This window comes from Ailuropoda melanoleuca, chromosome 12, assembly GCF_002007445.2.
Source record: "Ailuropoda melanoleuca isolate Jingjing chromosome 12, ASM200744v2, whole genome shotgun sequence".
NCBI lineage: Eukaryota > Metazoa > Chordata > Mammalia > Carnivora > Ursidae > Ailuropoda > Ailuropoda melanoleuca.
The window spans coordinates 49,438,455-49,452,839 of NC_048229.1; the positions used below are offsets into that span (position 1 = coordinate 49,438,455).

At 54.1% G+C, this 14,385-nt stretch overlaps 1 protein-coding gene across 2 annotated transcripts in view; it reads left to right on the plus strand.

The window, feature by feature from the left end:
• The first annotated feature begins 1,351 nt into the window (after positions 1–1,351).
• NKD1 (NKD inhibitor of WNT signaling pathway 1) overlaps positions 1,352–14,385 on the plus strand; it is an 88,296-nt gene continuing 75,262 nt past the window's right edge. The window contains exons 1-3 of one of the 2 annotated variants that reach the window (XM_034637812.1): positions 1,352–1,493; positions 1,625–1,657; positions 2,370–2,503. In XM_034637812.1, coding sequence (XP_034493703.1) covers positions 1,469–1,493; positions 1,625–1,657; positions 2,370–2,503 — 192 coding nt within the window. In that variant the 5' untranslated portion in view covers positions 1,352–1,468. Of the gene's footprint in view, positions 1,494–1,602; positions 1,658–2,369; positions 2,504–14,385 lie in introns of both variants that reach the window. The other variant, XM_034637811.1, reaches the window with a different exon arrangement.

Here is a 14,385-nt window from a genome sequence, read left to right on the forward strand (position 1 = left end):
CTTTGGTGTATGGGATTAAATAAAATATATTATTAAAGTTAATCTCACCTGTTTATTTTTACTTTTTTCCCCTCTTTTGATGAGTGAGATGGCCTGTATATTTTTCCTTTTAGTGTTCTTACAAGCTTCTAAAAATTTTTCCTTTTATTTTTAATTTCTTTATTGAAGTATAGTTAACATCCAGTGCTATATAAGTTTCAGGTGTACGATATAGTGATTCAACAATTCTATTCATGACTCAGTGCTCATCTTTGTAAGTGCTACTCTTAATCTCTGTTTCTTTTTACTTAAAAAAATGTGGCTACTAGAAAATTTAGCTTTACACATGTTGCTTACATTATTTTTCTTGGGCAATGCTGCTCCAAGGAGCTGGCAAAAAGGGCACACTCGAGCCCTCCATTTTACAGACCACAAAACTGAGGCTCAGAGAGAACCCAGCTCCAGGGGCACAGCCCGGCTCCTCACTGCTTAGCACAGGGTTCTGTTTTCCCACGCCCAGGCCTCCGGGTACCAGGCCGAACTTAACAGGCCCATAGTGTCCCCAGCAGAGCAGGCATTCTTCCTGAGAACCACAAAGGTGGGGTGGAACCCCTTGATGTCGCCCTCCCCTCCGCAGAGACTTCCCCAGACAAAACAAACAAGCCCTTGGGTCTGGCGAGCTGCAGCAGGGAGCGGAAACCAAGGAAGATCAAAGCCCCAGCGGTTACCCCCTTCCGGGCCGCGCAGCTGGCAGCGCGCCTCGACTCCGGGAAGGCACCCACGGGCCCGGCATGAGGCATCTGAGCGATTGGCTGGCAACTCGTGGCTTTCGACACTTGTAGCCGCCAGGAGTGGGCTGGGCCCACAACTGGCTGGAGGCGCGGTGGGGGCTCCTCTTGGACTCCCAAATCAAAACTTAGAGGGGCGGAGTGGAAGCATGGGGCGAGTAATAAGCGAACACTTTCTGCAAAAGTCAGGTCGGGGTAAGATCGGGAAGGGGCAGCGCAGCAGGCGCGCAGCAGACCCCAGCGCCCCAACCACGTCTCCTCTCCCGACCTCAGTTACATCACCTGTAAATTGGAGCCCTTGAGTCGTGCCCGACCCTCTTCGAGGAAAAATAGAGCAGAGGGAAGGCACAGTACTGTTAGCGAGGGCAGCGGTTGTCCTAAGCAAGACAGGACCGAGTAGGGTGTCTGTCCCAGTACGCCTACTGGCCAGAGGCCCTTCCCCCACCTGGGCCTCCGGCCCCTAGTCCCCCGACCTGCCAGCCCCAAGGCCCCGGCGCGGGGCTGAAGACCTCAGCCTGGAGGGGGGCGCTGTGTCGGCCCTGCGGCGCCTGGCCCCGCCCCCGGCCCGCCCCCGGCCCGCCCCGCTCGGCTCGGGGCTGCTCCGGGAGGAGGAGAGCGAGGCGAGGCGAGGCGCGGCGAGCCGCGGGCCCCGAGGGCCGGGCGCATGGCTTAGGGAAGCCCCCGCCCGCCGCGCCCCCAGCATGGGGAAACTTCACTCCAAGCCGGGTCAGTGTCCCCGCCCGCGCGCCGGCCCCCTGGCCCCGGCCGCCCTCGCCCCCGCGACTGCTAACTCTCTGCCTCTCCTTTCTTTCCGGCTCCCGCCGCCGCCGCCGCCGCCGCGCGCGATGTGCCTGCAGCCGCCGTGTGCAAGCGCAGGGAGAGCCCGGAAGGTAGGGGCGCGCGGGGCACGGACCGGGGGGGATGGACGGGGAAGGACCGCAGACCGCGGCAGAATGGCCTAGTCCGCGGGATCTTATTACCAGGGCCACCCCCACCCCCAGCTCTGGCCACCAGTCCCACAAACCCGCTCCGGGAGCAGCCTTCGCGCCCCCTTTTCTGTCCCACCTACCCCCTCTTCGCCGTCCCGTGCTCTCTCTTCTGACCCCCCAACCCCTCCTTTTGCGGTCCCCGCCCTCTGCGCTTACTGCGCCCCCTCTTCAGACTCCTAAGCCCTTTCCCCCAAATCCTACCCCTCTCTTTCCGGCCCTTAGCCCCTTCTCCCGAGATCTGGGCTCTTGCGCCCACTGCGCCCCTCTCCTGACCCCCAGTTTCCCTCTTCCCCTCATCCTGTGCTCACTGCACCCGTCCTCTGACCCTCACCCCTCTCCTCTGCAGTCCTGGCCTCTGGTGTTCGCTCTTTTGATCTCCAGACCCTTTCTCCGGGGTGCTACTCCCCCTTAGCGCTCCCCTCTGGGTCTCTGCTCCTGGGGCTTCGCTGAACTCCTTTCTCCCGATTACCTGCGTCCCTCTCTCGGATTGTGCCCCGGCGCTCAACCCCCTCCTCGCCCCACTGCCTCTGCCGCGCCCACTCTTTCCCTCCTCTCTTTGGTAACTTTGGGCCCAGGGGCCAGACTCAGGGGCTTCGTGTCTTCCCCGCCCCAGGTGACAGCTTTGCCGTGAGCGCCGCCTGGGCTCGGAAAGGCATCGAGGAGTGGATCGGGAGGCAGCGCTGCCCCGGCGGCAGCTCTGGACCCCGACAGCTGCGGGCGGCGGGCACCGTTGGCAGAGGAACCCGGGTACGATCCCCTCCTACCTTTCAGCCCCAGAGACGGGTCTCCTTACCCACCCACCCCCAACTTTTAGCATCCTCTTGGCACAGCTGCCCCTGCCCCACCAACATGACCCGGTACCCCTGTGTCTTGGGGAACCTTAGAGGTGGCTCAGGTGTCAGTCTGCTGTCCAGCCTGGGCTGTCTGGGGAGGAAAGGTCCTAGGTGAGGAGGTGGTGCAGGTCCAGTCTCTGGGGAAGCTTGTGTGTGCTGGAGGGATTTGGGGGCCTGCTCTGACTTCTACCTTGTTTCTGTGGCCAGCGTTCAAAGCTAGATTTGGAGGGGGGGTACTAGGAAGATAGGGAAGGCATTTAGGGGTGTCTGGATGGAGGGCGAGACTATGCTGGCCTCCAAATGTGTTCCAAGTGTCTATGGCATTCATCAGTACCATCTGCCCAGGAACCCCAGTAGAAGAGGCTGTGGTCCGTGTAGCAGAGCTTGGGGGGCACGGAGACCTGGAAGACCCCTTCAATTGGCCCACAGGGAGAGAAAGGGTCTCCTGCTGCTGCAGCCAGGGCCCACCCTGAGCCTTCCCCCCAGTAGGTCGTGAGGTTGGAGTTGTTCCTGGGGGAGCGGTCGATGTGACAGGGGAGTGAGTGAGTCCAGCCCCAGCTCTTGGCCTGGGACTGGTGCTCACAGATGTCCTAGGAGCTCTGGAACTCTGCACGGGGCTTTCAGATGGTCTGCGTGGAACTCGAGCAAGCCAAGGATCAAAGGATGAATCAACTTTTTGATGTGACATTTAATTTTTTTTTTTTTTTTTAACTTAGAGGGGGAACAAACTGAGTCTCAGGTCTGGTTAGTTCTTTGGTCTTGTCCATGGGCCAGGGAGGGGCCTGTGGAGTGTTCAGTGTGTGTGTGTGTGTGTGTGTGTGTGTGTGTGTGTGTGTGTGTGTGTGTATTGGGATGGTGGCACCTGGGCTGGTTACAGCTCAGTTGCAGGGGCCGGTGTTGGCAGGTGAGCCTGTGGATAAAGTCCACTCCTGTGCACGTACTTAACGATCTCTGCATCTGGGAGAAGCCCCCATCCCCTCCTCCCACTGCCTCGCTTAGCTGGGGGGCTTTCTCTTCTGCATTTTTCTTCATCTCTTGGCTGGGTTGGAATTGGAGCTGCTGTCCCCCAGGAAAGGTCAAAACTGGGTGGGTGGGGGGCACTGCAGGTGGGGCCCTTTAGCAACAGAACTACGAACTTCCCTTTCTTCTCCCACCATTTGTATTTTTTGATCTACTTACTTATTTAAAGCCCAGTGAAAATGATCTGATTTAGCCATATGAGCAAATGCATTTGCAGCCCAAGACAGAGGCCAACTGAGTGGATTTCCATTAATCAAGTTTTGGGTTTTTTCAGCCTGTTTATTTTTACAAAGTATTCCTGCAGAATGACATTTATTTGCAGTCCCTTTTTTTTTTTCCTTTCCTCAACTGCCAGGCAGTTTGCTCCATGCTTTAGGGGAAACTTGAAATACAGCGAGGGCTTACTTCAATTGACTTTTATCTTCAAAGCCATAACAAATGTTACCCGCATGTTTTTGGTGGGTCTCCTTGGCATCTAGTCCTGGAGGATGGGAGGGAGGAGGAAGGAAGGAGAGGAAAACAAAAGTCTGTCGTTTTTAATTAAATAGTAGTATTCCCAGCAAGAGGAATGTGAGCCAGTAAAAGTTGCCATTGGGGGAAATGAGGGAGGGTGGGGAGGGGGCCCCAGCTTAAGTCTGTGGCTTTGGTGAAGTCATGGAATTTTGTTGCCTGGTTTCTTCCCCCAGCTGAGGACAGCATGGGGTGGTGCTTGCCCCCTCCCTTCCTCGCCCCCTCTCTCAGAGAAACACTGAGGGGTCATTAATGTTTGTTCAAAGCACTTTTGAAGATGTGAGACACAGAGCCATCAGCGTGACATATGTTGGGTGGTGGAGGGCGGGCCCTGCCATCCAAGATATTAAGGGGAGGGACCCTCTGCTTCCTAGGGAGTTCTGCTTTGGTGACTGGGACCTGGACACCGGGGTTCCTACCAGCCCTAGCCCAGCCACCAAATCTGCAGGGGTGGGGATGGCGAGCCCACCCTGGGAGAGGTCAGGGGAAGCCCAGGGTGTGGGGCTGCACGGTGGGGGTGTGTGCACTGATTTCAGGTGGTACCTGGAGGAATGTTTGTTATCTTAATAGTCAAGCATTTCTGTTACCAGAAAAGATAGTAGCGAGGACCTCAAACCCATGATTTCACGGATATTATCACTTAGGATGAAGCTAAATTGAAAGAGAGTGTTGAAAGCGGATTCTGAGCGAAATATTAAGTACAAGTGGTCAAAATTGTGACTGTGGAAATGGAATGCCTGAAGTTTGGGAGACATGGAGAAACAGCGGATGAGACAGCAGTGGGCAGCCTCCTGCCTGGTTTCATTTCCATGATTCCCAGCAGCTCGGAACGGGTGGCGGCAGGGTCTTCCATTAGGTCACCGGGATGTAGGGTGTGGGCTCCAAAGTCTGCTGGATTCCAGGGGGGCTGGCAGAGGTCCCCCCACCAGACCCTGGCCTGGCGTATTGATGGTCTCTGTCTCCACTCCACCCAGCCTTTGAGTGGTTCATCCAATTAGCATTATTATTGCAATGAACATTACTATTTATTAAGTGCCTGTGTATGTCAAGCACTTGCTGACATTGTTTTACTCTTCCTCATAGCCCTATCAAGTTGCCAGCCGGCTGATGTGGACTCTGTCTTTCTCTCTTTCTGGAGCACTTTATCTAGAGAACAGGGGCCATGTATGGCAAAGCCCCATGCTAGAGCATGTCTGGAGGGTGCCTCCCTTACTCGTTTCCAGAGAGGTGGCATGCCGACCAGCTGCTGAGTACTTTGGGAAGAGGCGGGTGGTGGGGCAGGCAGGAGCAGGAGGGGCCCCTGCTTGCCCTCCTCCTTCCTGCCCCGGGCTGAGTAGCTTAGTAAATGTTTAGGGTGGGTCCCAGTTGCTTGGAAGGTCCTAGGATGGGAGAGGGTAACCTTGCTGGCGTTAACCTAAGCCTGCCATCCTGAGTACAAAAATCAATGAGGCCAGGCTCTGCCATCATAGCTTGTCACCTTGTCTATAAGCCATTTTACCTAAGCTCATCTGCAAAATGGGTATAATAACATTCTCAGCCCTGGCGGGGTTATGGCACGTGACTCTTCAAAAGAGTTCAAAAGGGAGAAAGGTACCGGGAGGTTTGCTGAAGCACTGGTTGGGAGGGGAGATGGGAGCCCAGAGTATGAATCCAGAATTTCCCCCCACCCCTGTCCTGCCTGCCGCTGTAGACGTGCTTGGATGGACGGGGGGCTTCAAGGAATCATGAGCTCGGAGGAGACAAATAATGAGAGACGGTGACAGGTCCAAGTACTATGAGAGAACAACGAAGCAAATGATTTATATGCCAGACAACAGTGCACTGAACACTTAGATGTTTAAATAAGCCTAAAAATCTCAAAGAGATAAAGAAGGAGAGGTAAACACGAAGCTGTTAACAGGCGGTTATAAGAGAACCCCAGTTGGGAATACCGGGTCTGGAAAATGTAATATGATAAAATGGGTGAAATCGAAAAGCTAGGTAGAGGGATGGAACTGCGTAGCAGACGCGGAGAGGCTGACGACAGAACGCCTGGACAAGCAGAACCTGGGTGCCCTGTGCTCCCGCGGGGGTGCACCTGCATGCGCGGACGTGAGTGTGTAGGACAAGGTTTAAGGCGATTCCCGCCCCCCCCCCCCCCACCCTGGGTTTGGCCCTTTTGTTCTTTTATGGCAGATCTGCCTTAAGAATCTGGCTGAGAGCTGCGGGGCCAGCAAGCCTGTTTGGGGGTGAAGGTGGCCGCCAGGCGGGCTGGTAATTTGATTGGGGGGCACCTAGTGCCTTCTGATATTTGGGGAAGATTGGGAGGGCGCAGGCCGTGTCGGAGCCCGCGGGGCCATGCGGGGCTGGGTGAGGAGGGTGGAGGCTGGCTGTTGGCCCGGCTGCTGCCCCAGTTGCCGGATTCCAGGGGAATCACCCTTGAATGATACCAGTTGGCACAATTAAAAGGCCCCATGTCTTCACCATATGGAAAGCGTTAGGGCTCCTTACGTGGTTTCAAAGCTATGTGCCGGGAGGTAGACTTGACATTTGAGGTAAAGCATAAATTAAATATTTGGTGTTTTCAGAATTAAAAGGTGATTTGCTTTGAGGCTGCTGGAGGCATCTGGGCCTCCACTTGCTGCCATCTTGGGGTTCTCCGTGGAGGCTCTCCTCTGCCCGTGGCACCCAGGACCAGCTCCTTCACCCAACCTGGCAGCTTTCTTGACCCCGGGGGAGTTGGCAGGGAGAGACCGGGGAGGCCTGAGCTGGGCAAAGTGCCAGGTAGGGCTTCTGGTTTGCAGTAGGGCTGGGTCCCTCAGGAGGGCTGGTGGTGGGCAAGGGTGTCATGTTCTGAAGGCTTTAATGAATCTCTGTGATGTGGTCTCCGGGAGACTTTGAGGACCATCTCATCCTGCCTTGGAAACTTTTCTTATTTTTGGAAAGAAGTTCCCCCGAGTCAGACCCATGCGTGTTCTAGTCCCTGGAATTCAGGAACAGCCTCTGCACATTCGAGTTTCGTACAAACTGTAATACACCCAGGGAGAGGCTGAACCAGGAAGCAAGCACGGCTTGTCTCCCGGGGTCCTAGAACTTGGGGGAATGGTGCATACCCTCACCCAGGGGGGATGGACGACGTGAGGAGAGAGGTTGGGCCACGGAGGGGGAGAGAGGACCCTCGCTAGCACTGGGAGGCTCTGGTACCACCTGCAGGGTCCAGACTGCCCCTATGAGGGCTTAAAACAGCTAATGGAACATCAGCCATGAAAGAATCACTTTCTAAGGAATACGTCTTCCTTGTGGTAACCCCAGGGCACATGCTGGGCACTCAGATGTGTTTGCCGAATGAAAGAATGAATGAATGAAGATAGATTAGGCCACCATCCCTGCCTCATTCTCTCCCAGATACTCTTCCTCAGGCAGATGGAAGAGTGGGATTAGGCCCTTGCTTTACGATCAGTAATGAATTGTTATTCATAAGAACTCCCTCGCTGGACCAGGCATCGAGGATACAGTGGTACATCAACGAGATGTGGCCCCTGCCCTCCCGTGGCTTCTAGTCTCATAAAGGAGACAAAGGAATGAGCACTTTAACAGGCGCATAAATGGACAGGGGCGCTCAGGAGAAGCTGCGTGAAGGTGGCATTTAAGCAGAGACCTGAGAGGCGGTGAGGAAGAGGGTGTGGGAGGAGAAAGTTGGTATTTGTGCCTGGAATAGCTGTCGGAGGCCCCAGGCTCGCCATTGTCCCTGGGACCTGGGTGGTGGTTGTGCTGGGAGGGTAGACTCCGAGTGGCTTGCACCCTCTGGGCCTGCAAAGCTCTCCTGGTGCTCAGGCTTTCTGAAGAGTCCTGTGCATGAGTGGCTCAGGGAACATTCGAGCTCCCTGTCGTGGACAGGTGTGTGGCGTTCAGGGGTGGGATGGGTAGTCAGCATGCTGCCACAGCCAGCAGCACAGCCCTTAGAGCTGATGAATGTGGAGTGTCATGGATCTGGGGACTTGGGGGCATTACTCCAGCTGTTTGGACGGATCGGTGGCCCCTGCTTCCCTGTGGGGAGAGGAGGGTCAGCCGGAGGCCCAGAAGCCCAGCTGTGGTGGGATTGGATTGGTTGCTCAAGGCAGAGAGAGGCACCCCAAGGGTGAGGAGATAAGAGGCAGTGACAAGCCGATCCCAGAGAACCGATCCCAGAGAACCATTGTGAGCTTGTGCCTGAGGGAAGAGGGTCCCTTGCCTTGGTTTACCTGATGTGTCTGAGAAAGGGGCCCTCTGGTGAAGGGGCCAGTGCCCTGGCCCACGAAGGGATCTGTCAGCACTGGCGAGTCAGGCACCCCACAGATCCTGGCTTGGGGGCTCTTGTAGCCTGCCTCCCTCCCTGGCTGTGGGTTCACAGTGTGCTTTGGTTTAGAAACTTTTGGAATTTTTAGGTCGCTTGTTGGATTCCAAAGCAGGCGCTTCCGGCTGCCTTCCTGACTTCCCTTTCTTTCTCACTCACACACGTTCTTTTTGTGGCTCTTGTCTCTCACAGACATTCTTTCTCTTCCTCTCACTCTCCCTCTCCCCACCCTCCCTTCCCCTCGCCTCCTCCTGCTCCCCCTCTCCCTGAGGAAGGAAAAAATTCAGACTCTCACAAACAAAATATCTACCATTCCATCTGAGGGAGAACTGAGGCAGGAGCCCAGAATATCCTGGAAGAAACACCAGAGAGAGCTGAAGGCCTCAGTTGTTTAATCTGGAAGGCGGTCTTTGATGTCACCGTGCTCCGTTTATCCTGGGAGGCTGCCTGCTTCTTTATGGCTGGCTTCAGACTCTCCGCATGAAGAATGGCCGAGAGCCTTCAGGGACTGCAGGAAAAGCCTGATCACTCCCCGAAGGACAGGCCTGAGGACGCTGCCCCTCCTGCCAAGCCCAGGTGGGGTGGAGAACATTTTCCAAACCAGCATTTCCAGAGACATAAGTAATTCTTTGATAACTTCCCGGGGAAGCAGAGGGGACTGTTTACCCATGTGGGCAGCCATCACGGGGCTTTGCGAGGAAAGCTCATGTCCCTCGTCCGGTCATCCCTAGCCCCAGAAAGGCGGCTCTGCCCACCTGGGTGTGCCCTGGTGTGCGTTTGTTTAGAGGAATTGGTCTGGGCTTCACTTTCCATGCATGTTGAGCCACGTGGGTGGCGCCCTGTGTGCGTGGCCTTGTGTGTGGCTGATGCCTTTCAGGGGACCCAAGGGTCCTGGAGGGGGGCTTCACAGTGGTGTGGCATTGCCTCCCTTCTCTGGGCCTCGGGTTTTCCAGCTGAGAAGTAGGATAAAATCATTTATTATAACTTAGCAATGATCAATGCATCTTATTCAAGCCCACAGATCGTCCTCCTTATCTGTTCAATAGATACTGAACACCTGTTTTAGGCCAGGTATACGTTCACTCTGCCAGTAATGCATGGCACTTGTGTTCATGGAGTTTATACTCTAGTAGGAAAAGAGAAGTATCTTTAACAACAAGTGACACAATTTAAGTTGTGATATGTACCTCAAAGGAGGAGTACTGGGGTGCTTGGAGAACGTTGAATGGGGGTCAGACCTAATCTGGGTGGCTGTGCATTCCACAGATATTTGCATGTGCTTCACATGGTGTGGAAACGATGAAGCATACCGCATAGTTCCTGCCTCACTGAACTTAGAGTTTAGCGGAACTGAACGTTCATCTTTGCCTCTCATTCGTTTTTCTTATCTTATTGCATTGGTTAGAATCTCCCATACTAGTTAATAACTGTCTGTTGTTTCTCTCGTTAAGAAGCTTTCTTCCACCCCCAGCTTGCTAATATGGTTGAAACCAGGAATAATTATTGAATGTTGTCAAATGCTGTTGGGGTATTGTCATCCTTTGCTACTATAACTATATGCATGATTTACAGCACTAGATGTCCTACTGTTCCACTTTCTTTGTATTCCTAAAAGGAATCCTTCTCTGCCATGAGACATTGCTGTTTTAAAATGTTGCTGTATTTGATTTGCTGATCTTTCGCTTTGGATTTTTATCGATATTTATGTCAGATTGGCTCAGAGTTTGTGAAGGTGGATACTGAACAATAAGGACAATGTTAGGGGAATGTTGGAGGACACTCTGGGGGCTCCGAGAGTCTGGAGCAGGGAGTGCCAACTGGGCTTGGGTCAGAGGTGGTCTTGGAGGAGCTGTGATTTCAGCCCAAAGGTGAATTGGGGAAGGGGTGGTGGGGAGCAAGGCAAGGGGAGGGGGCGTGTAAGAGCAGTATGAGTGTCTGCCGGATGGGCCAGCAGTGTGGGAGAAAGCCCTGTCGTGAAGGGGACAGTTTGGTTGAGATGCTGATTGAAGTTCATTTGGCTGAGCAGGGGGTCACAGTCTGGGCCTGGGGGCCTTCTCAGCCATGTAAAGGACCTTGATCTTTGTCTAGAGGGAAGAGGAGTGGCAGACCCTATGTGAGTGGCCACAGAGTGAGGGTAGAAGTGGGGGAGCTGTCATGCCTGGGAAGAAGGAATGTGGGGACAGGCTCTCAGTTGTAAAAATACTTTGGAGGATAAAGAGGAATCAAGTGACTATATCTTCTGGGCTCAGTGAGAGATTCTGGAATGTGTGCATCAATCCAGGCACGGCACTTGGCTCTTGGGGGTCATCAGGGGGGCCCTTGATGAGGCCACCAGCAGGGGAAGGACCAGGAGAAGGAGAATAGGACATAAGGCAGTATAGTGTGATGGTTAAAGAGCAAGGACTCTGGGGCCTGATATCCTGGGTTCGAATCCTGGCGGCACTGTTTTCTGACTGTGGGACCTTGGGCATAGTGTCTAACCTTTGTGTCAGCCAGGGGCCTGGCAGGAAACCGGTGTACTCCAGACAGTTTAACGGAAACTAACTTCTTTTTTTTAACACTTTTTTTTTAAAGATTTTATTTATTTATTTATTTGACAGAGAGACAGCCATAGAGAGAGGGAACACAAGCAGGGGGAGTGGGAGAGGGAGAAGCAGGCTTCTAGCAGAGGAGCCTGATGTGGGGCTCGATCCCAGAACACTGGGATCACGCCCTGAGCCGAAGGCAGAAGCTTAACAACTGAGCCACCCAGGTGCCCCTAACGGAAACTAACTTCTGAAGGGGTGGGAAGTGTTAATAGAATCTTCATGGGGTGTCGAGGCACCCAGGGCATGCTTGGCTCCTGGCAAAGGCAGGAAGGTGTTACTGTCCCAGGGCAGAAAGGGCAGGGGAGGAAACGTTGGATATTTTAGATGTGGATCCCTGTAGGAACTGCAGCTAAGGAAGTGAAAAGGCCGGGCAGGAGCTCTAGATATGGAAGATGACCATGGTCAGAGACATGGTGTAGAAGGAGTCGGGGCTGGGAGAAATCCCCTAACCTCTCTCTCCTTGCATCCCCGGGTTTCCTGCCAGGACCTCCCATTGGCCAGAGCCGGAAGCCAGAGACCAGGAGGCTTCAGGAAATTGGTCTAAGGGGGTCAGCTTCCCAGGGCACAGAGCAGCATAGAGGAGGGCGAGGAATGGTTGCAGGTGGGGAGAGCAATAGAAGAATCAACTCTGGGCCTCGGTTCCCTTCCCTCATCTATAAAGTGGGGATAGTAATGGGACCTGCTTCACAAGGTGGTCGGGGGGACTCAAACTGTGAAATGGTTATAACTGCCTGGCACAGAAGTGCATGCTCAGTACAAGTGAGCTATTAAGGTTATAAAGCCGTAAGAGACACAGGTTATGGAGATTTGGGGAGGACTTCCTGGAGGAGGTGGTATGTGAAGAGGCTCTGAAGGATGGTCAGAGTATAAAGGGCCAGAGAAGTCATATGAACGAACACAGCTGGCTGGGTGGGAGACATGCAGGAGGAGTGGAGACTGGGGGCCCCTGGGGGCACACGTCCTGTCTCAAGGGGACAGTACCGCAGAGCCCCAGCCAATGGTTGCCGTGTGGGAATGTGGCCCTGATGTTGCCACATCTGATCCTTAAGAGAATACAGCCATCTGGATTTTTATGTGAAATAATTTCTAATTAAAAAACAATTATCATCAACCAAATAACATTTTTAGAAAATAGTTTCTTTGGGTGGACCCAGGCAGCTAGATCTGGCCCATCGTGCCCTGGTTTGTGGGATGAGATTTCGGTGGGGGACGAGTGTGTTAGTGGTAATAGTACATACGTGTGAGTAGGAACGCTGCCTTATGCTTTACACGTGGTTTTTCTGTGTGTTGTTCCCCGTTGCGTGGATGAGAGACGGGCTCAGCAGATGGAAGGGTCAGGCCCAGCTAGGGAGAGCCGGACTCAGGCTGCCTCGGGGCAGAGGGCTCAGCCCCAGCGTAGGCGGGGGGCTGGGAAGCCGGGGACAGCATGTAACGGTCTGGCAGGACACTGTGGGAGGGGCAGGTGGGGGAGGCACGGAGAGATGTGGGTTGGGCCACTTTGTGGGCAGCCCTCCTCCATACTTCAAGCTTGCATCTAGCGTCTCGCATTGGTTCTCTTAACTTCCGTTACACCCGTCTTCGGGTTTGGGCCGCGTCGTGCTGAGGCCCCGTGTGCTCCAGGAGCAGGTGTTGGAGGCGTGGCTTGCAGAATCAGACTTCCTGCGTCCGACTCCCGACTCCCAGCTTCACGTCTCCCCAGCTGGAGGGGGGGGCTCATCTCTCATTCTCAGTTTCCACATCTGTGGAATGGGTAGAATCCTGGTTCTTGCTCATGGGGTCGTTCTAAGAATGAAATGAGTTCCCCTTGGCCAATCAGGGAGCGTAAAGCAGATGTCTCTCGTCTTACAGCTTGCTAATGATCGCCCAGATGTGTGCTAAACGGCATGAGGCTGTGGTGGGAGGGTAGGGGGGGTTCGACTGTGGACTGGGGGTGACATTTAAGTTGCTGGGACCCAAGGAATAAATAGCCGGGTGAGGAAAGGGTCATCTCAGACAGAGGGAAGCGCAAAGGCTGTGATCAGTGCAGAAAATCTTCAACCCCCTCCTGAGCATCTGACCCAGCACCAGATTCCAGTCTCTGAGACGAGAGGACAGAAATGCATTTTCCAGCAGAGGGGGGTAGGTGGGGGTTGGGAGTCCTGGTCTGCCCACTGCAGGTGATTGGATTTTTTAATTGAAGTCTGCCCACTCCGGCTGCTCTCCTTTCTGGCTGGATGAGAGGTAGGGGGAGAATGCGTGGAGCTGATTGGCTGGCCTGCCATGGGCTACCCGAGCCCCCTGGCCTTGAGGACTGACCTGGGGCCCCGGAGAGGCCAGGGCAGAGCATAAAAGGGCCCTGTTAGCAGGGCTGGCCAGGCTACCCTCAGGCCACAGGTGAGGGCTGGGGAAGACCAGAGCCTCCCACATGGGCTCAGGCCCAGGGATGTTTTTCTAATTCCAGAAGGCCACGCAAGCTGGCAGGCCCCTCACACAGAGGCATGGGCTTGTGGTGGCTCCACTGAGCGGGTTTGGGGGTGCGCTTCGGGGTGCCATGGCCACGCCCCACCTGGCTTCCCCCTCTGTCGCAGGGCAGTTTTTGACCTCGACCCTTTTCTCATCTTTCCCCCTTGATCTAGAGAGACTTCAAAAGCAAAAAGATGATGAAGAAAATGCTACAAGTTGTCTTTTCAACGGGCACTGGGGAGACGCCCTTGTTCCCGTGCCCTGGAAGTTCAAAGGAGCGTGGCGCCGCAATCAATTTCGTTTGGGCCTGTTTTTCAGTGTTCTATGGCTGCGGCCTCAATGTGGCTACTAAGTGTCCACCCTGTTCCACGCCCCACGCCGAGCCACCTGTGGCACACCAGGCCCCGAGCCACGCGTGGCCCACACCACTCAGCGCTCGCAGCACCGTTAGATTTTTAGTGCAGCTGGAGAAACTGAGGCGCTGAAGGAGTCTACCTGCTTGCCCAAAGCCACTTGACTTGGAAGTGGAGTCTTGCTCCATCCAGATTCAAATTCAGGTTAATCTGATTTTAGAGCTTTCTTTCATCATTATAGATGAGATTTTTTCCCCCTTCAACCGTGTGTTATAATCCCATTCGTGGCTCATGAAATCAATTTAGTGACCAGCATTAAAAAAAAAAAAAAGAAATAGAATGAAAATGAGAGAGAACATTGCCTCAAATAAGAGGAAATATTACTTTGCCTGACTTGTTTAGTTTATAGGCATGGATATTCATGTCTATAGGTAATAGATCAATCTAGATCTATGGATCTCTACCTACACATCTATACCCAAATCCATTTATACAGAGGCGCGTTCTAAAATGTAATTCTTACTGCGGTCGAGGTGTTGGAAAACACTGATGTGTGGTCACTGGTGCAGGC